Source organism: Triplophysa rosa, linkage group LG1 (genome assembly GCF_024868665.1).
Source record: "Triplophysa rosa linkage group LG1, Trosa_1v2, whole genome shotgun sequence".
NCBI lineage: Eukaryota > Metazoa > Chordata > Actinopteri > Cypriniformes > Nemacheilidae > Triplophysa > Triplophysa rosa.
This window is the reverse complement of record NC_079890.1, coordinates 19,709,008-19,735,850: the sequence shown is the minus strand read 5'-3', so window position 1 is coordinate 19,735,850 and position 26,843 is coordinate 19,709,008. Positions and strand designations below refer to the sequence as shown.

At 39.0% G+C, this 26,843-nt stretch overlaps 1 protein-coding gene across 2 annotated transcripts in view; it reads left to right on the top strand.

Annotated features, from left to right (window-relative positions):
- Positions 1-11,790: 11,790 nt before the first annotated feature.
- nfatc3a (nuclear factor of activated T cells 3a) overlaps positions 11,791-26,843 on the top strand; it is a 109,869-nt gene continuing 94,816 nt past the window's right edge. Inside the window, exon 1 of one of the 2 annotated variants that reach the window (XM_057342600.1) lies at positions 11,791-12,208. In XM_057342600.1, the coding sequence (XP_057198583.1) occupies positions 12,118-12,208 (91 nt within the window). In that variant the 5' untranslated portion in view covers positions 11,791-12,117. The remainder of the gene's footprint in view (positions 12,209-26,843) is intronic. The other variant, XM_057342592.1, reaches the window with a different exon arrangement.

The following is a 26,843-nucleotide window of genomic DNA, read 5'->3' as shown; positions in this document are numbered from 1 at the left end:
GTGGTTGAGACCATCACTCAGGCTAGGGCCCTGGCCACTAGGCGGCTATACGCCTATAAGTGGTGCCTCTTCTCATCCTGATGCTCTTCTCGAAGAGAAGACCCGCGGAGTTGCTCGATCGGGAACGTGCTGTCCTTCTAGAGACTCGAGAATAATCTCTCCCCTTCCACACTCAACGTGTATGTAGCCGCCATGGCCTCAATAGGCCCCCATTCGAGCCCCTCGGAGATGCCACTCTTTCTCACCTCACGATGAAGACGGCTCTCCTGATGCCGCTCAAGAGGGTAGGGGACCTACAAGCATTCTCCGTGTCCACAGATTGCCTAGAACTCGGGCCCAGTGATTCTCACGCTATCCTGAGACCCCGGCCTGTCTACATGCCCAAAGTTCCCACCATTCCCCCTAGACACCAGGTGGTGAACTTACAGGTGCTCCCCACCGGGGAGGAAGACACAACCCCAGCTGTGTTGTGTCCAGTACGCGCATTGTGCCTCTACTAGGACCGCACACAGAGCCTCAGGAGCTCTGAGCAGCTCTTTGTCTGTTTTGGAGATCAGCAGAAGGGGAGGGCTGTCTCAAACAGAGATTAGCGCACTGGATCATGGATGCCGTCACTACGGTGTACCGGTCCTAAGATCGCCTGTGCCCACTGGCAGTGAGAGCTCACTCCACACGGAGTATAGCCTCCTCGTGGGCACTGGCTCAAGGTGCCTCTCTGCCAGACATCTGCAGAGCTGCGGGTTGGGCTACGCCCAACACCTTCGCGAGGTTCTACAGCCTCCGCGTAAAACCGGTATCAGCTCGAGTCTTGCAGGGCATCAGGTAAGACCAGCGGCCGGTAGGGCGTATGCCTACGAAAGCACCTTCCCCCCTCCTAGGTGGGTCAGCGTGCTATTTTTTGCCCCCCTTCTTCCCCCACTGGGTGAAGAACAGGCATTCCATCCATCACTAAGCAAGCATCTCCTGCGGGCAGGCTGGGCAGAGCAGCCCTGCCCCTTAGGCCGGGTACCAACTGAGTTATCCACAACATAGCTCTAACCGGACCTAGTGCTACCGGACGTTGTAACCCCCCAGCAGGGCGGTTCTGTCTCATGTATCCTCATGATTGGTTCCCACCTTGGTAACCCAAGACCGCTGCAGCAGTCAAGAGAGGTCTCAGGCTCCTCAGCCCAAAGGTGAATGAATGCAGCACGCCGTCTCCCTTTTATACCCGGATATCCGGGGGCGGAGTCCGGCATGCAAATTTCATTCGCCAATTTAATTGGCCTTTTCTAAAATAGTCGGAAGCGATAGGTTCTCAAGAGCAAATCTCATCTGTCGGTTCGACACAACGTCTCGTTCCCACAATCAGGGAACTGAGGTTACATCCGTAACCAAGACGTTTTGTATACCTTAACCCCTGAGGCAGTTAGCATGGTAATGTATTCCATTCATAACTTTGAAAGAACTTTGTGTTGTTAATCTGTTTATAGATTTAAACAAGATAAGCAGCTGGCATATTGACTTTAATGTTGTAATTAACTGTCCTGTGTTTCTTTGAGTTGAGTTTATCTGATGGTGAGTGTCAGACCGATGAAACGGTACAAATACCATCATCTCCTTATTCTAGTCAATCTAACCCACAAACTAAAGATACATTTCTTTCTGTTCATCACTTTCAAGCACAAATAGATTCACTCTGCACTACAAAAATCACGCTTCCCTTAATTAGCTTCTAATTCTTACTGTCTTTATGAAATAGAGTTGATATTTGCTTTAATTCGTTGGTCACTGTGACATGATCTGTTTTTCTCCTTCTGCATCCTTCTCTCTCTAATATCCATAGCAAAGGTTTGTATTCTTCAAAATAAATATGTTTACTTGTCTTGGTTTTTAAATGTTTATCCAGCGTTGGGCACTGGGTTGGAGCTATTTTTCAATCACTGAATGACTTTTGCAGGAAATAGTTTGAACAAATCAAATTGTACATCATGCACAGAATTATGACTGAGTGAGCACTGCATAGAGCGTAACCACAGGGGGCTGATGAGGAATTCATAGCCAAACACAATTTATTGGGGCAATTGACAAGTCTAGATATGGATAAGCTCCCTGAAATGTCAGGGAATGAAAGAAATAACCTAATTAAAAGTTTATTTCAAGATTTACTGCGCTGAGGTGCACTTAAAACAATTAATTTCTTTTTTTAAACCAAGACTCAGCATGAATATGCAAAATGTTTAAATGTATATTTTAATCAGTGTGCCTGTAGGTCAGTCATAAAATAATATTGAAGGTGGTTGAACTCAACTCAACTCACTTTTATTGTCACATCACCACATTTATTTTTACAGTCTTTTTTTTCTCTTTCGTTTTGGGTGGAGGGTACCACAAGATAAAATAATATATAGAAATATAGAATCAAACAAAGTAGAAGGAAATAATGAAAGATATCCATTGTGAAAAAAAAGTCTTTTAAGGATTCTTTTTGTTATAGAATTGTAGTATATATGTTTTGTTTTGAAATGAGAGGCATAATAAACTATAAAAAAAAGTAGAATGCAATTGGACAGACAACTGTGTGACAAACAACTGTATGACTTTACAGATTTAAGTGACAGTATGTATTGCAGACGAACAGTGCAAAGTATAAACAGACAGACTGTTCAAAAAAGACAATATACATTATACACATGTGGACAGTATATACACAATATATACACATTATACGTTGAACATACACATTAAATATGCAGGTGTACACATGAACGTGTATGTATAATGGATCAACCATATAGTGCACATAGTACAGATATAGGTATGTAAGTTTGGTAATGGATAGTTATTGCATTAGGTGCAATGCATGATGCATTATAGTCCATGAAACTGTAGTGCATTGTAAAAAGAAGTGTGAGCTTGTGGAGTGTACCAGTTTTTGATATTGAGCAGTCTAATAGCCGGAGGAAAAAAGCTGTCCTTCAGCTGGTTTGTGCGGGACCGGATGCTCCGGTATCGTCTGCACAAAAGCAGCAAGGAGAGCAGCCTGCGATTCGGGTGGCTGGAATCACTGATGATCTTCCTGGCTATGAAACGGGGCACAAGATTAAGAAGATCTGTCTGTCTGTGTGTCCTCTGTGGATTTCACAATACGTGATAAATATTCTGATATTAAAATTGCAGAGCTAAATCATAACATGTTTGTATATTAAAGGGGTCATATGGCTCGAATACGTGTTTTTGTGTCTTTGGTGTGTAATAAGTTGCCCATGCATGTATTAGACACGTAAAATTGCAAAAATTAAAGTAAAAATATGCATTCTATCTGAAAGCGAATGCTCACCCAGACCTGCCTGAAATGCCTTGTGTAACCACACCCCCACAGATCTATGTCAGTTCGTGGTATGAGTTGACTAAGACCGCCCAAATGTATACGCAAGCAGAGGTGGGTAGTAACGCGCTACATTTACTTCGTTACATTTACTTGAGTAACATTTTGGAAAATATGTACTTTTTAAGTAAAATTAAAAGTGTGAACTTTTACTCTTACTTGAGTAAATTTCTAATAGAAAATCTGTACTTTTACTTCGTTACATAACTTACATTGCGTGACGTTCCTTCGTTCCTTCATTTTAAATTATGCTTTTTATAACGCGTTGTTTATTTCAAGGTCGTCGTCTCTTCTTACGGGCATTCCCGAGTGATCGATTCGTTTGAGTCGATTCTTTTGAAAGCATTAATTGAACAATGGGCAAAACCATTTGAATAGGCTAATGAATCAGTTCAATTGATTTGTTCAGTTCGCAGCACGATCTGAATCATCTGAAGCAGGATTACTCACTCCTCGTAGCGCGAAATTTAAGAACACGCAGAACACAAAGAGCGTTGGATGAAGTGGATATTAATCTATATCTATACAACCAAAACTGCAAATGTGTCATTGTTTGCCATCAATGATAAATAACCGCCATTTGCGCGCACCCGCGCGACCTGTTCGTCAGACACAGCAACATGCGCGTTACCTGTCAGACACAGAGACGTGGGCTTGCAGAAATATACATTTGAAGAACAGAAGGAAGAAAAGGACTCGAAAACTGGTTCACTGTTTACTGTTTGTTTACAAGTAAGAGCGTTTCACAACACACACGTGACACAACACGAGAAAACAAGAGCATTGTTCAGGAGTGTGTATTTCATTTAAGAGAGCACTGCAGATGTTCTAGATCATCTTAGGAAATGCTCTGAGTTTAGTTCATGCTTTAGTTTGACATGGTCTATTATTCTAAATAAGTTGTGTAAACTACATTGACATCAGGACTAGATGAAATTTACAGAAATGCTTGTCTCTTCTGTGTTTGTCTATTCTTTAGTCTCTATTGCAAAGATATCTGCTTATGATAATTAAAAATATTGATTAAAATGTAATATTAAAATATTGGCGTTAATATTAATTTTATGTAGTAGGCCTATATAATCAGATACAAAGTAACTAAGTAACTAGCTACTTGAGTAGTTTTTTCATTGCATACTTTTTTACTTTTACTCAAGTAATTTTTAAACTAGTGACTTTTACTTTTACTTGAGTAACAATTTCTCTAGTTACTTGTACTTTTACTTGAGTAAAGATTTTGGCTACTCTACCCACCTCTGTACGCAAGTAATGTGGGGGTACCTGTCAGTACAATTGCTTTGGAACCTGATGTTCCAAATATGGTGTGGCGGGTAGAGAGAAGAGACAGGCAAAACAATAGGTTGTGGTGAAATTCCACGGAGGGTGATTTATTACAGAGCGGGTGCAGTTTGAAAATCACAGGGGAGTGGTTTCTTCGGTGTTTTCTGAAGTGCAGAAGGCTCTGAAGTCGTGTCGATTCGGGGTGAAGTGAGTCGTGCGTATGTGGTGGTGATGAGGTCTGCTGATCGTCAGCCGCTGGATTCTGTAAGGTGAGAAACACAAGCATAGGTCAGAGATATCACTCACAAGTGGAGAACACCCTCACCCTTCAGTTCCCTCTTAAAAAGTAGTGGTGGGCGGATCGATCCTGAAGTATCGATACTTTCGATACTGAGGTTGTATCGAAAAGGATCGATCCTAACATAAAAATATCGATACTAATGTGTTTTTAGTTTTTACTACTGATTTTATTTATTTACTAATGTAGTTAATAATTGTATAATGAAGAAAAACTATTTCCCATACACCTAGTTTTGCACACGTTGCTCCTCCCTGTCCTGCTGTGTTTTGTAGTCCGCTATCACGTGACTCAGCAGTGCCAAGCGCAAGAACGCAAACGCTGCTGCAGCCTGCGAAAAGAAGAGGAGCATCGTGTGGAGTTTTTTCACCTCGGTGAATAAAAACACTGCGAAATGCGATGTATGGCAGTAGGCCTTTGGGGGTAAAAAGCCAAAGATTGAAAGTACTTTATTGTTTGAGACACAAAGTAAATAAAGTGCTTAAATAATAGTGTGCACTTTGTTTATAAATTCACTTTAAAAAAGTGTAATGAAAGGGAAACATGTTAATTTGTTCTATTATTTTGTCTAAACATAACACTGAACAAAAACCGAAAAGCAGTTTTAAAATCTTTGTTCTTGAGTAATAATTTTGTCCACTTTGTTTTTTTTTTTAAGTTAGAGAAGTAGTACTGGGATAACGAGAAATTGTTTTGTTAAATATCGTTTTTCTGTTCTGTTAATCTGTTATTGTTCCTATTTTCCAGTAATAATTTGGTGCAAAGTTCATGTTTGCAAATTCGATTACAGGAATAAATAACTAAATAAATAGATTTATTTGGTTTATATGATGTCCAGTCTTTTAAGATGATGATTAATTAGCCTACAGGCACATTAAGAGCACAAATCACAAAATATTTTAGTGGTCATGAAAATGTATTCAGATTTAGCATATTAATGATGCATTCATCTGATAAATCATGACATTTCATTTACAGGAAAGTAAATGTAAGTTCAAGTGAATGCTTTTTAAAAGTTAAAAGTATTGGTATCGGTATCGAAATCGGCAATACTGGCCCTGCATTTACTGGGTATCGGATCGATACTAAATTTTACAGTATCGCCCACCACTATTAAAAAGGGTGAGCCGGATTGGGTGCAGCTGGCTGGCTACGATCAGCAGGTGTGACTGCTTGATTGTGCCGTTTCCTTAGCGACGCTGATCTGCCATTAGCCGGCCTGCCACAATGGTAAGAGGCGTTACATTTCCGTCACACGCTTGCAGTATTCGACCAATCACTACACACTGGTTAACTGGCCAATCATAGCACACCTCGCATTTCAGAGCGATGAGCTTTGTAAAAAATCTGCGCGTTTCAGAGAGGCGGGGCAAAGAGGAGATACAAACATGCACGGTATGTGGAAAATACAGCGTTTTTGAACCTTAATACATAGCACATAGCATTACATCTAAAACAAAAGATAATATTCGTTTTATTCGTGTCATATGACCCCTTTAACTAGTTGAGTGAGTCTGAGTTTTTCACAGGAAGCTATCGGTTTAACAAAACAGGCTTTACCCTGCTGCCTCAAGAGACACCGATATGGTTACATGCATGTGGTTTTACAGCAGATCTCCCTGAGGCATCACTTCTCAGGCAAGGATGCATACTGTCTGACAGAGCACACAAATCCTGAAAACAGTCTTCGCTTTAAAGCTGAAGTGCATTTTGTGTTGAAGATTCACATAAATTATTAATGCGGCGGATTCAGCCACATACAATGAGTACACTTCATCAATGACTTTATGTTAAACATTTAACAAAGGAGCTTATATGACTAAAACAAGCATGTTAAGATGGTATTTAAGATAACTCCGTAAAGTACCACAGGTAAAGGCCTGTTTTTCCTTTTAGCTGATGTAGTCTGCCCTGGGTTTTGTCCTTATTTTGCCGTGGGGAGAAAGACATATGGGAGCTCTTCTGCTGCTGTTATTATATCTGATAAGGAGAACTGGCTATCATTTACCACTGCTTGTGGAGACAGGGTCAGATGCAACAAACTGAATGTGAGTATCTCTGGAAGCCTGTGGCACAGTGAGACTGCAGAGCATGGCTAATGGCTTGTATGTGCGCGCGTGTGTGTGTAAGGGGGATTAGTATTGATCCTCTGACATAATTCCCAAACGTTGCATCGATCAGCTATCTGATTGATGTTCTCTCTGGTGCAGTGCAGCACAGACTAATGACTGAATCACATGTTGCACAAAAACACTGTCACAGATCAAACAAACAAACACTGAGGACTCAAGACTGCGTCATCATAATGAGGATTATATTAGATTTGACAGAATCCAAACTTCAGCTGGCCATTTCTTTGGCAAATACAACGTTTATTGTTCTATTTATCCTATGTTGTGTGCCCTGTGGTGAATCTCACAAATGTTCGTTTTTACTTCCATACAATGAATGCAGAATGCATCATATGGCAAATTCATTCATTTGTACAGTACAATTGATGGAACAGAAGGATTTCAGTTTACGGTCAATAATTGATTCAATAAGGAAGGCACCAAATGTCAAACATCAATAAATGTCTGCTTTTGTAAAGTTTACATTTTCTTTGAATCTCTATACATTGGCCAAAATGATCTTTAATAATACATAAAATAATTCTGGTGTTCTTTCCTCTTCGGTAGAAAGTGAGGTCGCAGGGTTGCAGGAGCTTTTCATTAAAATCACTGTGGGACACATTTTAGCGGACCATTGTGCTCAGCGTGAAAAGTTATGAAGGAAAGAAAATGCCTAATGCTATTTAAATACTCTTCCACCATAATATATAAATATTTTCTATTTTAAGTCAAATTTAGTGTTGTCTAGTGAAGTATTCTGTGTCAGTGACTGAGGACAAGTTTAATTAGTCAAGTCATCTACATTTATGTGTAGTGGTTTTATTCGTTTTTGTAATATAATATAATATAATATAGTAATATAATATTAGGATTCTCCATGAGTGAACTTTATTTTGGTAGCAGTTACAGTTCAGGGTTTAAGTGAAGTCGTTTCTTGACTCATTATTACCCCCTGTTGACAATTCTGCAGTACAGCCGAATGAGCTATACCCATCTGCATGGTTTAATGTTTCTTCAAGCATTGGGATTGCTGCCTTTGTTTGTTGTCGCTTACAAACAAACGTTGTTATTAACAGGTTTTTGGACATGGTGCCACAATAATTTTATGGAATTTTCGAACTGGTAATCATTCAGTATTGGCAAATTATTATTAGTATATATACATTATTGGTTTTGTAGTGGTGTTAGAACTTTGTGCATTAGTAGTCCGGCCTTGGTGTGTCCTCTAAGGCCTGCTCGTGAATTTAAGGGTCAAAGTCAGATAAAGGCAATCAGCAGCTTAATCTGAAGAATTTTATTGTGTCCCCCACAGCATCCTTATTTAGACGTGCATCATGTCTGTGTTTTTAACCCAGCTTTATAAACCACACTGCAAAGACAACCTAGTTAGTTTAATGAAGCAGTGCTCTAGGATGACTGTTCGTGTTCATGTTGAGACAAAAACAGCAGTTTAGGATAGTAGGCAATAGGCATGCATAATTAGTTGTATTTTCAGAAAATATATTATTATCAAAGCAAGCTACAAAGAAGTGTACAATTTCCAAGACAGGTAATTAAGCTTGTAAGTAGTGGTGAATTTAAGCTTTGGAAACGAGATTACTATCTAGTCTGAAACAAATTATAACCGTGACACAATTTATCACAGAAACCACTGATGTTAAATTGTATTTTTCAGTGTCATAACAGTCCATCAAAATTTTCATCATTCATTTCAAAAACATAACTTTCTATTCACTTTACTTTTGTGGGAGAAAGAACATGTTATCCTGTGCTTGAGGAATTCAAACAAAGCTGCATGCTGTTCTATGCTACATTTCTTTAATGAACAGCAGGGGGCAGCATGCATCAGTTGAATATGATGTCTTTTGAGTCAGTAAGAGAATTTGATGAGTTTTGTTCTTTGTCTTTCTTTGATGGCTCCATTTGGGGACATTGGATAAATTTCTTCTTTTTCTAAGAATGCATGTTTTTTTTAAGACAGATCATTTGCTTCTACATCAGATAGGTCAAATTATACAGTATTAGGAACATTGAAAATGAATGTAAATAGGTTTTGAAAGTATGCATTGTGTTAAATACTAGATGCAATTAGTTTAATGCAACATATACTCTAATTTCAAATTTTGTCTAGCTCTGCTTATTTGTTAATCTAGATGGAAGGAAGAATCTTTCTAAGCTAAACACGATAAATTACTGCAGCATTGTGCATTATTGTTCCTAAACAATTCAGTATGATTTATAAAGAAATGCTGTTTAGAATTTTAAAGCAGATGTAGATGCTGAAATCTTAAATATTGTTTACAGGTGATACACATCACCACTTATGCCAACAATAAAAAAATTAAAACAAATCACAATACCTGTCTAATAAATTCAGCATGTTAAACATCCAAACCAATGCACACTTTTGTTTAGCTGCACTTAATACTGCACATGCATGTGCACTTTTGCAAATAAATAAATAGCATATTACTTTAACACAAATAACACAAAGAAAACTAGGTTTGAACCGGATTTGGGTGACGGTAGAAAGTTCTTCTTAACTCTCTTTACGAGAAAACAGTATCTAAAACCACATCGTCCCCCTCCTACACAATCCACGGATACTGTGTTCTCTGTCTTCCTCCCACAAAGGTCATCAGCGATTAAAAGAAACACAGGTATTCTGAATAGTAAACAATGAGTTTTGGCAGGATCCTTTCAACAGTGTGTTGACGTATTAAAGGGACAGTTCACCCCAAGGTGTAAATTCTTCTATCATTTACTAACCCTCATGTCATTTTAAATGAGTATGACACAAAAGGAGATATTTTGAAGTTCATGGTAACCAAACAGCATTGGGACCCCATTGACTTCCTTTGTATGGACATAAAACCACTGAGACATTTCTCAAAATATCTTATTTTGCGTTCCACAGAAGAAATGGTATGAATAAATTATGACAGAATATTTATTTTTCGGTGAACAATCCCTTTAAGGCCATTGTTCTTAGGAATTATTTACAATAGATGTGTATGTGTCAATTTCTGACAGTTATAAAATTAAAGTTGATAAATAACATGATTTATAATAGTTGAATAATAATTTTTAAAAAATTACACTAATTGTGACCTCTGTAATTATAAAACAACTTTATGGGGTCTCATACTTCACTTAAAAGATTTAAAATGTGCAAGATTATTGTATGTGTGAGTTTTGATTGGTATTTTGTTTGTGTATGTGTTTACACATTGTTGGTACACATCTGTGCAAAGCAGGACAGAGAACTTTGCAAAAAGTTGATTGATTTTATAAATATTATTATAATATCAAATTTTAAGGTTAAAATCCAAATCCAAGATACTGTATTAAAGTGACTGGCATCTGTAAAACAAGGTGCAATCAATTCTTCTAATTATAGCCATTAAAGTCTATCAGCAATGGGAGTATTTAATAAAAGATAATGTCTAATGTGTACTGTAGATTAACTTTGACATCAAAGTAAATAAAGACCACAGGAAATGTGATATTTATGCTTTCACATGCATATGCATTTATACGCCCACATGTGTCAAGGAAACATTCTTTTTCAGCTTTGTCAATTCCATGTTACTCGACACTGCTATAAAGGTTCTCTCTCCACATTTTTCTGTCTGGTTTTAATACATGGAAAACTGCTGACCCACAGTCATTCTGCATTCATGTATTTTCTTTTATTTTAACTTTTCTTAGTGTTTGTCTGGTACTGTGCATTTGCCTCACTGTATAGTTGCAAAACAGCATCCTGCTGACTATAGTGCAAAACAGGAGCAGATGAGGTTCATGTATGAGAAAAAAAACTGTTTGGTGTTTCTCACTAATCACTACACATTGCCCTACATAAAAATGGATGATATATACAAATATTACATAAACATGCAGATGTAGAGTTACTTTGAGGTTTTAAGAATTGTCTATTCTCCTCTATTTATAAGAACTCCAAAATAGGTGAAGGCTATTCAAAAAGGGTCAGGGACAGCAGGGAATATAATATAAAATGACATGATTTGCAAATGATTTTAGGCAGCTAAATTGAGGACAATAAATTTGTGTATAATTTTCAAAAATATATGTATGCATAGTCAATAAATGTGTGCATGTGCATTTGTGAGTGACAGAAAAAAACTGTTCCTTTAAGTGTGAAGGAGATAAGAAATAGTGTGTTTGGAGAACACAGATAACAAAATAATTCACAGAATAGCCTAAATGTAAAAGAGTGCATGAAAAAATATATAATTTAACCTATTCTCTGGCTACTGTATATTATATTCACTTGTTTGCCCAACAACTATTACAAAAATATGATGATTAGGATTTTGTTTTTATAATGTAACTTCGAATATTTTTGTAAAAATTGACAAACATTCGGGTGTGCAATATGTAAAACCACTGGTTTGTGTTATCTGACTCTTGTTATTATGTAGGCCTATAGTTACATAGATGTACCGTTGCCCTGTGACAACTCTAACGTTATACTTATTAATTTTATATAGTAATCTCATGATTGCATTGACAACAAAATGCAATGAAACACGTGGGGTTTAAAAGAGACGGGCTCCATTAAATACAATACAACCAGCACACAGAAACTACAAGACCCATAAACCCTCTTTTAAACGCACTAACCAGTGGTGTGTGTATGCGCGTGTGTGCTCGCGCGCGCGCGCTTCTGTTGTCTGCCGACTCCTCTGACGTCACCGCTGGAACTGCCCTGTCACGTGCTGTTAGTAAAAGTTGGGATAGGAGCGCGAGAAGGAGAGCTCGATCAACGGTCGAGCTGACGCACGAAGCTCACCTCCCCTTTCACGCCACGGGCAAAAAAGTTCAAGTCGCTGCGAGTCCCCTCAAACTCCGTGGTAGGTCGAGAAGTCCGGATTATTTTGAGAGAGAGAAGCTTCACGCAAGAATAATATTCTGCTCGGAGTTAGAGAAATACAGCACGGAGGAAAAGTTGAAAAGTTTTGCCTTCATTATCAGTCAATGTAGTGAGTTTATTAAAGAGTCGGCGTACGTAGACGGGTGAGCCCGAGCTGTCAAACCCGATGACTACTGCAAACTGCCCCGGGAATGAAGAGCTGGATTTCAGACTGATCTTTGGGGAGGACGGGCAGCAGCCCCCGCTAGGCCCCGCAGGTTAGTGCTTTACTTCGGGATACTTTTACACGCTCTTCGTCGGTAGATTAACTCTATAAAAAGTGACGAGGTCGATAACAAATACAAAGCGCACGCACATTAACAAATGCATTAGCGCCGTGCTGCGAAACTGACAGCATTCGCCGGCTTTTTGCTTTACAACCGCTGTATTTGTTGCTTCTAGTTTCATGTGTCGTCGTAAATTCAACCAATGAAGCCGTGAAGCGGTACGTTTAGGCGATGAGTGCATTAACCGGTGAGCTCATGTAATCAATGAGATCTTCATTCGGATAAATCTACTGGAGAGCCTGTTCACAGCGGCTCAAAACTTTGTGAGCTGCCTAGACAGTTTTGAGGCATCACAGGCGCGTTGAAGTGGTTTGAGTCAAAGCCACCGTGTCTTTAACAATGCAGCTGAATCTGACAGCTGGTGCACAGAGTGAAACGCTATGAAAGTTTCTGAAATCACTTTGCCACGTTTTCAACTTCAGCACATGGAAAGAGTTTCCATTAATACTCTTGTGTTGTTGTTGTCTTATATTTACAACAGTACATAAGTATTCAGCTGTAGCTATTTTAGTTACTGACTGGTGTTTTCCATTTTATGTATTTAAAAATGCACAAAATAATTAAGTTATTATTGAATCATTAATGTGTTTAAATAAATTAGTCTTCAGAGTTAAGAGGAATGTTTATCTGTTCCGGATAATGCTAATAGTTCTGGATTGCAAATTCTGGGGTAACATAAAATATTAATTATTTGAAAATAAATCTCTGAATATATGTGTTATCCTGTAACAGAACAAACATTTGTTAACTTGCATTACTTAATTGTGCTGTGCATATACATGCTGTGTTGGTTCTTCTTGCTATTCAATGTTTCGATATCTAAGACCATAAATGTAAACAACAATATAAAGCAATCGCCCTTAAAATGCTCCTAAGCATGAGAAGATGTTAGAAAGGATCGTGTTAGATTTTGAATACATTTTGTTAAATATTTCAACAAGCCTTTCCATGTAGTAACTTTACATTGCTAGATCACAAAATGTGTAAATTCAACCGACACTAGTAAAGGATGCTCTATTCATCTTTTCGATGTCGGTAATTTGATAAGTCTGTTGTTGAACTGTGTGTGATTGTAATGTCAGCTGCGCAATCAGCAGTGCTGATAGTCCACAGTTTGTGACCATACAGTTTGTGACTATCAGGCATGGCCACAAGCATGGCTTGTGACGTGTGTGTGTGTGTGTGTGTGTGTGTGTGTGTGTGTGTGTGTGTGTGTGTGTGTGTGTGTGTGTGTGTGTGTGTGTGTGTGTGTGTGTGTGTCGCCTAATAAAAAACCGTGTGTGAGAAGAAGCAACCATATCAGCATCTGTCAGTGTGCTCGAGTGTCGTGAAGAAAAGAGATTTGGGTATAGTGAAAGCAGAATGCCAATGTGTGGGTGGACCTCTGTGTTTTTTGCTTAAGTTTTGCATGATTTTAAAAAAAGTATTGCATGGTCAGAAATGGAGATTGCAGAGCAATTTTGGCGTATTTCAAAGAATGATGTTTTGTTCATTGTGCTAAATGCTGCACTGTTGTGATAAGTTACCTAATAAGGACAGGAGGCTTTGCTACTTCATAAACTTAAGGAATCAGTGGAATCATCACTGTTGTGCTTTCATTGAAGCACAAAGAGATTTCACTTGTAACATGACAACCATCTGAGATATTTAACTTAAACTGACAGAAGAAAGGGGAAAAAGTGTAATGTGAGACAGAAGTCGAGAAGATGTGTTTGGACTAACTTCTGGAAATAAAAGAACCTCTGTGCAATAAAGTGTTTGTCATCCTATTGCTTTGTATAATTTTGACCATATGCTTGGACACACGCAGAAATGGGTAGAATGGGTAGAGAGTCGGACTCGTGACCAGAAGGTTGCCGGTTCGATTCCCAGGGCCGGCGGGTAACGACTGAGGTGCCCTTGAGCAAGGCACCTTACCCCTACTTGCTCCCCGGGCGCTGCAGTGATAGCTGCCCACTGCTCCGGGGGTACGTGTGTTCACCACTTGCTGTGCGTGTGTTCACTACTCTCTGGATGGGTTAAATGCAGAGGTCACATTTCGGGTATGGGTCACCATATCTGACTAATAGGTCACTTTCACTTCACTTTTACCTACCACCTTTATTCCCAGACCTGTTGAGAATGACAAAAATCATAGAACAGTGTTTTGATGAAAGAGCAATGAACAGGATTTTTATTTTGTATTATTTCTACCTTGCAGCCCTGTGTTTTGCATAATCGCCAGGCAGTGGTTAGGAAAATATCATGTTTAATTGTAAAGAAAAATGGAAATGCTTGTCAATCCTAACATAGCAGCAGTTTTTACAGGTGGTTATAGAAAGACATTCATTTTTAGTTGTTTAACAGGTTTTTATGTTAAGCGATGTGTCGATCAATGCATGTCAACGAGTCATCATGATTTTAATGCAGTTAAAGGGCAGGGCTGTTCAAACACATCAGGTGCCGCTCAGTGCGGCCTGACTCTTCTCCTGTTAAAGTGTACATAACTAGGGATTTTTAAGGTCCTACTTCAGGGTTTTTCCTGCATAGAGAAATTGGAGGCGGCCGCCTCCGTCAAATGTCATGCCGCCTCAGGCTCTCGCCAAAATTATGTTGCATGCATTTATCAGACTGTCATTTGTAACTGCAGTTGCGACATTACGCCACAGTGGAGGTGCTGTTTCGTTATCAGCACACTGAGGCGCTAATAGCGAATATAAGAGATCATTGAATCATTTAAAGGGAACCACAGAGAATGCAAGATGTGAATGAGCTTTGTTCATTTAGAAAGACTGGTTAGTTCAGTTGGCTATTGTGGGCTGGAAATTTAGTTGAAAATGATAAAAATGCTTTATTTGATTAAAAAAACATTTCTGTTTGGTTGAATAAAAGTAATGTTTTATATAACTTAATAATTGTCATTTTTATCTAATTTTGTTAGAACTTTTAATATGTCAAACTCAAAGTCACTTTGGTTAAGCCACTTAAAGGTACGGTAGGCCTACGTGTGTGTGTACAAGATCAGGATGGCACCACCTCCGCCTCATTTTTGAGCCAGGAAAAACCCTGTACTTTGGTTTATGTAGTGTCCAACAACAAGTTTATGTACATAGAAGGTGTAAAAACACTATTATTTCGTAATTATAGGTAGTTATTCTTACCTTAATTCTTGACTGACTCTCAAATGATTTGTTCCGCGATTCATCTGTCTAATCCCCTCCTTTCCGCTAGCCTAGTCTGATGTGATTGGTCAGATGGTCTAGTCTGCTGTGATTGGTCTACTGCGAATGAGGCTCACAAGCTACAGTGTTTGGGGGAGAAGATTGAAGTTTTCGCGGGCAGTCCTAGCAAAACGTAGGCGGGGACTATATGTTGTGACGTAAATCCGTGGCGGTTCACGAATCAGACTAGGGACGACTCGTTTGTGTGATTCAGAGTCGAATACCTTTTTTCCAAGCCAATAACTTTGTTATTCGTTCACCTTCGGATTTACAGCTTGGCAGCCTGCTTACTTTCAAACACGGCAACATTACACACTGCATGAAATGTAATTTTCATGATCTCATGTTATGTACTCTTTAACAACCAAAAAATGACATGACTTCACATATGATCATATATACTGTAATAGGGCTGGGGACGATGTAACATGATTCACGCTAATTATACCTGTCTAGAATTCTGAATCGCAAAGGCTTCGATTCTGTGTTTTATGCAGAGCTCTTCCGTGAACTATGGCTCTTTGATCAGTAGGAAGTATTGCTCAATCTAAAATCACTACGAGATTGAGTTGTTTATAACATGCATTTGAAAAAGCCACACTCGTCAAACATCATCATTATAAATATACTTCATTATCATGAAACTACCTGAAAAGGTTTGAAGAACAGCGATAGAATATGACCATTGGCATTTCCTGGAACTAATGCTGCGTCCCAATTCGCATACTATCCATCCTAAATAGTATTCGAAAATATAATTAGTATGTCCCAAATCATAGTATGCTGAAATTAGTATTCTCAAAGTACTTGGATGGTCTACTGTTTCCGGTGAAAATTCGAAGTGTGACTCCGTGGACACTAAACGGCTGATATTTCCCACAACTCACCACGAGAGGGCGGAGTTTAGTGATGCTACACTGCATTAATTAAATTAAATATAAGATGCTTCGCTAAATCAATAAATGTAAGTATACAGTAAACATTACATGCAAAATAATAAATGAAGAAATACTTTAATGCTAGGAAAAGCTGTATTTTGATGTTCGTGACAGTTAAGGAACACAGAGTCGTCTAGGCAACAACGACCACTTCTGTTTCGCGTTAGTATGTTTCAGTGTGTGCATACAGTTTTGCTACGCACTAAAATGTATATATTTTTACATGACAAAACAGTACATACTTTAACGGCATAGTATAAATAGGCGAATTGGGACGCAGCATACGTGTGTAAATCGTTCTTCTTCTGTGTCCCACATTCGAAGTTTCTGCGTGAGAGTGCCCTCTGGCTTTCTGATGTGGCTGCATTTAACCGTAATTCATTGCGAAACTGAGCAGAAAAATGACATGATATATCGTCCCAGCCCTAATATATAATCACATATAGATGCACTATTTTACATCATTCTGTTATAACCCATTTTAACTCATTTACAGTAATTTCTTAATTTTCTTTAGATACTCATGATATCAGTAAGACAATATAGCAAAGTTTGCAGCCAACAATAATTAAAACATTAACTCAATTATTATAAAAAAACAGCAACATGTCAAACATACACGATAAAGGGACAGTTCACCCCAAAATATAAATTCTGTCATCATTTACTCACCCTCAAGTTGTTCCAAATCTGTGTATAGGCTATTTCTTTGTTCTGATGAGCACAGAGAAACAGAGAAAGACATCTGGAAGAATGCTTGTAACCAAATAGTGCTTTACCACCATTGGCTACCATAGTACGAAAAATGACAATGGTAGTCAAAAGTGCCCCAGAACTTTTTACTTTCCTACATTCTTCAAAATATCTTCTTTTGTGTTCAACAGAACAAATACATTTTTAAAGCAATTTTTCCTCCTATGGTAGTCAGTAGTGGCCAAGACCTGTTTGGTTACAAGCATTCTTCCAAATATCATTCTCTGTGTTCATCAGAACAAAGAAATCTAAACAGATTTGGAAATGAAACCAGAAATTTCATTTTTGGGGGAACTGTTCTTTTTAAGATGAAGTATTCGTCAGTAATAATGTTTTTAGCATTACTGTGCTGAAGTGGATGGTAGTAGTTCATGTTCCAGTTAGGCATCAGTGAAATTCATAATTACTTCTAATCTCGTTTTTTCCGATGTTGTTAAGTCTAAAGTGAATTTAGCATGTCTGTCTGTTCGTTTGGTTAATCTGTGAATATTTGCATAATAATCATTGTCACCTTGACTGACCCATCCTAGATTTGGGGATGTGTGCAACTTTCTATTTCTGTTTTTTTTTTTTAATAGACACACAAGCAAATGACATAATATGTCAAAAACCTGACTTCTTGGATAGGAAGTAATAGGAACTGAAGACGTCTACTTTTGAACCTGTATATACAACCAGCCTAATCTCACAAGAATTTGTACCTAATTTTACAAGGTGGCTAACTCTGATGAATTCATAAGATGTGAATCATACAAAAACATACAATTTGTATGAAAAAGCACTGAAGCCCCATCCCCAACCTCTAACCCCTAAGCTTAACCTTCTCTGGTGCGAAAATAAATCATACTAAAACGCACTAATGAAATTGTACGAAGTAGCCACCCTGTGCAATAGTTACGAATTGCCGTAATATTGTGTTGGTACAACAGAGGTTAAGTGAGTGTGCTGTAAAAGTGGCCTCTTCCCTTTGTAGAGGTGGCCGTAGTAGGGGCAGAAGGTGCTCTCTCAGGGGTGGGTAGAGTCAGATAGTGTGGAGCTGTCTGGCGTAGTGCCCAGGCACAGCATGTGGTCTTCAGATGGCAGAGGAATTCAATTGGAGGGGCACAGGACCCTCCTGCCTAGACAGAAACAGGAAAGAGGGTTCTCTCTATCTCTCTTTTGAAGTTTCTCTCTTGCTTTCCTTCGTTCATCTTATTTATCAGTAGTTTGCTCAAAATGGCACTGGCAGTGTTTGTCATTACTGTTTTTGTCTCGTTACAGTCTTGTGGTTCTGAAAAATCAGGTCGACAGAGTCCATGAAACCGGCGTAGAGGTAGTGTACAAGTCAGATGCCAAATGTTGGTGAAAAAAGTAGGACGTGCAATGTTTTGCATCTGCGCTAGCTTGCATCTGCTCATCTGGCTGGCTTGCTGTCTCGGTCGTGGGAAAGACTGAAATTACATCGCTCTCAGGGTGGGTTATTTTGAGCCACAGCAAGAGTGACAGAGGGCAGACTGCAGGTTTGCTGGTCCCGGCAGAGGAGGACTCCCCCTTAGACAGCAAGTGCCACGCCACCGGACAAATCTTTGGACTATTCAGACCTGCACCTCCTCACTCTATGTGTGTGCCGAGAACGGGAGAGGACTGTTAAAATGCTGTGCGCTACGTCCCCAGGTGAGGCCACAGGCTCAGGTGTAGCAGGTGTGACTGCTTGTAGGTCAGGGGATAGTTGTCGGGGTGTAGTTCAGCCAGGGTGCTTTATTTAGAGCACAATAGCTAACTGCAAGCCATTCTGCTGCTATAGTGTGATAAGACCATGACCATGAAAGCTCTTGCTATATTACTATTTTATCAATATTGTTTTTTGCTATAAGGTAAAATGTAATTAGTCTAATTTGAAGATTCTTAATCGCTGTGATCGATATTAGTATTAAACGTTGGCGTGTGATCCGTCCTGCGCCAGTTGTGCACAACATGTGGCTTGTTAGGGCTATGCTGTTATGTTTCTAAACAGTCACAGGACTCCAGACTGCGACTAAAACGGTCGCATTTGTGACTAAAAATATTAATTTGCGAGTGATATTTTTGCGGAGATCGCCACTGGCGACCATGCAAATTTACTCGTTTTTAAAGTGTCTCCATCGGAAGCGCGGACATACAAAAAAAATACACCAGGCGAGAGAGAGACCTGTGCAGGTCTCAGGGAAGGTTCACTTCCCGACCTCAAGAGGTGCTCTAGTGGCAGACGCTCCCATGCCGGACCGACGCGAGTGCTGCGAGTGACCGGTTACACCAGCAGCTGGGCTTTTTCGCGCATGGTCAGCGCCAGCGCTCTGCTCTCCGTTTTTTCCACACTCAGCGTACCAATGCTCGATGAGGCAGCACGGAATAAGCACTTGCAGATCTCCGCAGAAAACTCTGTGGAATTCTGTGGATTTTAGCGCTTGCGATTGAGAAGTAGACACACACAATGTGAGTGTGTTAGTAGTATACGCTGTTTGCTGTGATGGAGTGTGAGGACGAACAATGTGATATTTGAGACGTTTAAAACGAAACTAACCGCGGAGAAGTTCAAGGAACGTATTTGTTATAAGACACCGCTATATCGTTTCAAATCCGTTCGCAACAAGAATGAACGACGTGCGAATTCTTGTTCAATTTTATTTAAAGTTATCTTTACATTGTGTTGTGAACATGCGGAAAAGTGTCATTATTACAATCAACACAATAACATAACAAGCCCTTTTGTTTCCTTAAAACACTATTAACAATAAAATATATACTTTTTACTTACAGTATAATATAAATGTGGTCTTGACATGCACCTTTTCTGTTGGTTCAAATGAATTCAGAGTTATTTGGTCTGGTGTATTCAGAGTTTAAACAGTCTTAGCATCAATCAATAACAACACTTCTCTGCCTCTTTTTAAATAAGCAGAACTATGGAGTGATTCTGTGGACTAAATTAAAAAGGAATTGCAAACTGCATTTGCAAATGCGTTTTCTATTTGTTCGTGTCAAAATTGTGACATAATTCAAACGCAAATGCAACCGTTTGCATTTGCATTTACGCGAACGTACAATGTCTGCCAAATTTCAAAAGGAAAATTAATACCTCTGTGTTACGAGTTACGACCCTGCCATATTTAAATCGCATTAGCATTTCCCCATATGCTATTTCACTTCCTCTGGTGTCACGTATTAAGCCTGCCAAAACTCAAATGAAATCGCAAATCCCTTTGCATTTGCGTTTCCTCTGACTTGTATAGAAACCTGTCAATCAATGGCGGGGGTGGGCTTATTCAACGGGGCGTGTTTGTATCGGGAAGTGACGTCATTCACCGTCGCAGCGGTGGCAGTCAGTCCAACACCAAGGTGACACCGTCTGGGCGACACCGGTTGTAGCTAAAAGGGATTCAGCTACAGCTAAAAGCCAAAATAACAATGATGGAACAAACGAGGATCAGATGCAAAGTTTCATATAGAGAAAATCTTTACAATGAATCACAATTGCGGTACTTAACAAGTATAATTTAAAGAAGTTCAACGGGCTCGATAAACAGATGAACACAAACAGTGGTCTGGTGATCTCAATGAGCTACCAATAAAAGTCATATTGAAGCAGTGTGGATTCATCGTAATTACATTAATTTCTCAGGTTGGTAGATGATTCTCTAATTCGTAGATGACAGCTACTTCTGTGTCCAGCAAACTCACTAAAACACTAGAGCACAAGTTTGTCTTTGTCTCACTATGTTATGATACAAAAATAAAGAGATGTAGAATTCACGTACTTTTGTAATTTATTATTAACTTGTTATATGCATAATGAACAACATTGATAATGCAGGATGCTGTTTATTCATACAAAGTGAACATGTTTTGTTATGGTTTACAACACGTATAATCATGAACCAAAATACGGTCACAGTGTTGTCAATAAATGTCATGTCCTCGCTTTGACTTCAGAGTACTGTGAAAACGAATACCATAAACAAACAAACAAACATGTTTAGAGGAATGTTGCAGGTGATGATTATCCATCCTGCACCGAAGTTTCACATGCTAAGTGATGCCGCTCTGAGCCCAGAGTTCCAGAGCGATTTATTTCCAAACAACTGAAAACTGCACTGTTTTCAACGCCGATTGTGAGTGCAGTTGTAACTTCACTCCTAATGTGTTTAGCTGTATCGCATGTATCTACTTAAGTTCCAGTTAGGGCTGAAACGATTCCTCGAGTAACTCGAGTTGTTCGAATACAAAAAATCATCGAGGCAATTTTTGTTGCCTCGAAGCCTCGTTTAATCCATTTAACTACAGTACACACGGAGCACTGCGTTTCCCCACGGACCGTTATTACTGACGCACAGCCAGCTAAAATCTATTCATGTTACAGGGCTCTCAAGTCTCATGCATTCACCGCGAGACACACGCATTTTAGTATGTTCACACGCTCACACGTATTTCTCATGCTGATAAATAACTGATAGCTTATAGGGCTGTGACGGTTGCCGTAACAACCGCACCACAGCGATGGTAAAGTGCCATGACGGTGGAGAACTGCCACCGGCGGTAGTGCACGTCACTCTGACAAATATAGGTGTAATAAATATGAGAGTTGCGATAACGATTGCTAGTTGTAGCCTTTCAGTTGTGGATGGTTTTATTTAAAAGATTTTAAATAAACAGAAATTATTGGCATACGTTTCCGTTGGTGCGTAAGAGCGCAGGCCTGCAGCGAAACCCAGGTTATTCTGCTGCTTCTGCAATGGATCTTGCTGTGAAATGAACAGATATGTAAAATCAAAACTTGCTATGACCCGCTTGCTTAGTGTCGGAGCGAGCGCAGGTTTTGCCGCGGTTGCGGAGAGACATCTCTTCATTTGCGCTCCTGTGCACATCTTCTGAACGCGCATTTAGTGCAGCTGTACACATTTTAATCTGGACAATGTCAACAAGTAAGTTTCACATCAACGACGAGTAGGAAAAAGTAAAGTTTTTATGGCAATCTGAATAGGAAAGCCAATGTAGGTTTAAACAGTTTGTTTCAAATGGAATTGTTAAGGACTGTAAGGGTTAATACGCCACTGACTGAAGTCACTGCAACAAGAGATTTTTTATTTAACTTTAATCATTTAATTTTTCATTATTTACTGATGTTTATTTAAATGTTTTATATGCTGTAGTCATCAAATATGTTTCATCCTCATTTATTTCAGATATCATATTTAAATTATTTAACAATTTAAAGTATTTAAATAAGGTCTATATTTCTCTTCCACTCGTCGTGTGGTTGCTACACGCAAATATAATAATATAAATATTATTTATATAAATAATATATATTTCTCAACCACCGCACCACCGCGGTCGATTTGTCTATTACCACCGCGGTGGTAAAAAACTGCCACCGTCACAGCCCTAATAGCTTATTGAAATGGTGAACTGATAATATTTTACTTAGTTTTAGTCTATTTTACGAGTGAAACTTGTTTTCCGGCTGCATTGAGTCCATCAAACTAGATGCGGACTAGTGGACACCGAATCCTGTTATTTACACATGTCATCTGTCTGGTCTGCTTGTCTGTGTGAATGAACTACACAGTTTAACGTGCTACACGCGTGATGCTCATGAATTTGTCTGCGTCTGCGCTGAATGAGGACATGAACTTCACCTCCAGATTTGCGCTGAGAGTTTATTTCACAAACATGTTATTGTTTGAGTGAATAAACAGACATACTAAAAAATAAGCGTCTTCTGACAACCTGCCAAAATAAAAGTCATATGCTATTGTTTGAAATTATTATTTCCATTTTTATTCATGTTTCTTATTTATATATTTGTATTATATTGCATTTTGAATTTAATATGGCAATGGAATGTACTAAATGGGTTTAGTTTTCACAGATATTAATGTATGCTATTTCAGCAATAAAAACTAATTGTTCTAAAAAGGAAACAAATTAGTTGTTTTACTCATTTTAAGAGACCTGTCTTATTTTCTCTTGTATATTTAGTATTGCTTTTTAATAAAGAAAAAGTACTTATTATCCGAATACCCGATTAATCGATGGAAAAATCAGTAGAATACTCGATTAGTAAAAGAATCGATAGCTGCAGCCCTAAACCTTAAATCGTGTATACACATTACATTACATCTAAAACAAACGATAATATTACTTTTAGCCGTGTCATTTGACCCCTTTAAGTTGTTCCCCTTCACTCTTAAAAATAAAGGTGCTTAAAAGGTTCTTCACAGCAATGTCACAGAAGAACCATCTTTGGTTCCACAAAGAACCATTCAGTCAACCGTTCTTTAAAGAACCATCTCTTTCTTACCTTTTCATAATCTGAAGAACCTTTTTTTGCCACAAAGAACCTTTTGTGAAACAGAAAGGTGCTTTGGATGTTTAAGGTTCTTTATCGAACCATTTCGACAAAAAAGGTTCTTCTATGTCATCGTGAAGCACCTTTATTTTTAAGAAAGTTTTACAGACATCTTAAGGAAATAACACAAGTGCAAACTTTTAATAGTGTCAATTGCGTTATCCCTTAGTGAGTGGTAATAAAAGTCATCAGCATCGGGGTTCTATAATGACTCAGAAAAAGCAAGAACATATGAATCAAAACTTAAACCTTCATCCAAATATGAGGTTCATCCTAAACAGACAAGCACCTGTTCATCTATTATTTTTTCTAACATTCTCTATGTTAGGCCCGGAAGACCTATCGTTTCATACCGTCATGTGACAACGATAATATTGAGACAATTTTTCTATTGCGATAACACAATATCGATAATAGACCAGTAGTCATATAGTGACTGCTAAAATAAGGTCAAATATATATAATTGAATCAAAGTTGAATTCATAATCATACCCGCACTCAAAACAAAGTAAGAGAACTGTGCAACATTAAAAATCATTTAAGCATCAAACCTATTTAAATCAAGATTGATCGCATTAGATTTTTCAGTTCCTAGCAATAAAACAAACAAAAATCACGCAACCTCCAAATATAACATCAAATAGAGCAGACTAAATGTTATGGGCTTTAAACATTCAGATGGGTTTCCATGCATATTGTCTGAGCGCCCAGAATTTATGAATTTTCTAGTCTAGCGCTAAAAAAGATCTGCTATCGGATGATCTCAAAATAAGCGATTGCATCAAAAATTAGGTGCAGCTCAAGCTAAAGATGTCTGTGGGTAGAAGATAAAGCACAGCAGAGGAGAGCAAGGCAGACAAGATAATAAGGAGACCCAGGGATGGATTACAGATTACTTACACAATCATAAATAGTTTCTCCTCCGCGTATTCAATAATGGCCTTCACCCTGTATTGAGTAATCCGTTTTGGGCAGCCAAAGGAAGCAGCTAATACAGTCTTATCAAAACTGGGTATTGGGAGGCAGGGCCAAGTGCAGTTGTTTACAAGGTGAGGGCAGGCCGACAAGGCGGGAAAGAAAGGGAAGGCGTTCAAATCCAGCGGTAATTCCTTTTGGGCTGTAATCCAGGGGGATTATGGGTACATTTGTGTAGAGATTATATAATTTATCTTTAAGATGCGCATCCACTGTTTGCAGAGCGAATGGAGGAAAAGCTGATAAAATGACAGAATCTGAATCCTAGAAGTCGGAGTAAATGATTCGGACAAATAGCAAAATAAAGAATTGCAGGTAACAGATAAAACTGTATATATAAACTATTGATTGAGAAATTCTTAAGGATTTGCCATTGCATCAGAACTATGTTAGTATACAGTATGAAACTTTGTGGCTTCCTCCTCATCCTCCTGCTGTTCTAACGTATTTGAAATGACATATTCATAAGTTTATAGGATACTCTGTCGCAAAAAGAAAATTCCCTGAAGTTGTACGATAACTCTAGGTCCGGGAGCTTTCTGACTCCCACCCATAGACAGCAACAGCCTACATTCAACAACCGCCTACTGATTTGCGGATGTGCAAAACTCGTCTGTGAACTGGCGTCTTTTGGTTCAGGAGTTTTACACCATATTTACTGCAGCAATTGACCCTTCGTGTGGAGTTTGATTGACAGGCGACCGGGCCAATCATAACGCCGATATTATGCGCCCCCTGTTGCTATTCGCCTTTTTGTCTGAAAAACAAACTTTAGAGTTTAACCGGCTGTGCATTATGCGGTTTTAAAAAGTCCTTTGCAATTGTTGCTGGCTGTCACACTGTACGAACATGATCCCAGCTAAAAGTCATGTCGCTGTGGAATCTTAGTTGTCATAATGTACAACAATAAAGAATTCTTAAAACTAACTCGTTTTAAAAAGAGACTTGTCCGGAGTTTTACCTCATAGACTGACTGTCAAAAAATCCGGACTGCATCTCATCAACACTGACAGAATATTATCAAAGGTACAATTTCATCTTTACGGTCATAATCACAGTTTCACCCGTTGCCTAAATGTGTCAGAAACCAGTGGCACCATCCAGATGCTATGACGTTACAGCAAGCACAGTACGTTAGGCTAGAGCTTCAATCTTTATTTTGTTTACTTTATTCTCACAACCTGAATAAATACTTCAAATGCACATTTCAGACCTTCTTACTGCTTTTGGCTGAAAGCACACGTAATTTTTTCCCCAGAAATGATTATTTCACAATAAATATTCGTAAGTGCAGTGGGAGCGCTTTGGCTGATGTCTGACATTTCAAAAGGGGGCAGGCTTTGCGAAGGGTCAATTGTAGCAAAAAAAATCTTATGCTGGGTTCACACCAAACGCCAACAGTTGCGTTCCACGGTTTTTATTACTCGCGGGAAAGTTCGTTATTTTCGCGTGAGTGACGTGAGCTGACAAATATTTTCAACTTGCGCGGAAGATGAGATTGACGCAATCGCGGTGCCTGATTCGTGTCATGTCGCATCACCTGCCGCGAGTTTGCATCTATTCGCGTCTTTGCATTGACTTTGTATGTAATTTACACGCGCAAATCGCTTTGGTGTGAACCCAGGGTTAGTTTGTGATTTGTAAAATTGGATTTGTGCACCTGCACTGAAGGATTCAAGAGGTTGTAACTGTTGTGGTGTGCGTGCTTTTGCGGCTGGAGCCGACATAAATATGAGTTAATCTCTTAGCAAACATCGTGTGGACTACGCAGCCGTTGAGGGGTATGTGAAAGCGATGTTTCTCGGGAAGCTGCTGTGGTTGTCTTTCGGGCTCTGGTTTTTTCGTTGGTGTTCCCGTTTTTTCAGACTTCACGTTTGTCGGTTCTCGTGAGGCCTCTTGGTATTTCTTGCGCCTTTTGTCCTATCGTTCCCGTGGTATTGTTTCTTATGCTTTTTCGGCTTCACTTGGTCTCTTTGGTTTTGGGTTGGAACACAGTTGTCCCGTTTGTTTTTCTTTTGGTCCGCTGGTCGTCTCTTCCTTTCTCGCTGGTCTTCTATGTTTTCCGGCTGCGTCCATCAAACTAGATGCGGACTAGTGGACACCGAATCCTGTTATTTACACATGTCATCTGTCTGGTCTGCATGTCTGAGTGAATGAACTACACAGCTTAACGTGCTACACGCGTGATGCTCATGAATTTGTCTGCGTCTGCGCTGAATGAGGACATGAACTTCACCTCCAGAGTTGCGCTGAGAGTTTATTTCACAAACATGTTATTGTTTGAGTGAAGAAACAGACATACTAAAAAATAAGCGTCTTCTGACAACCTGCC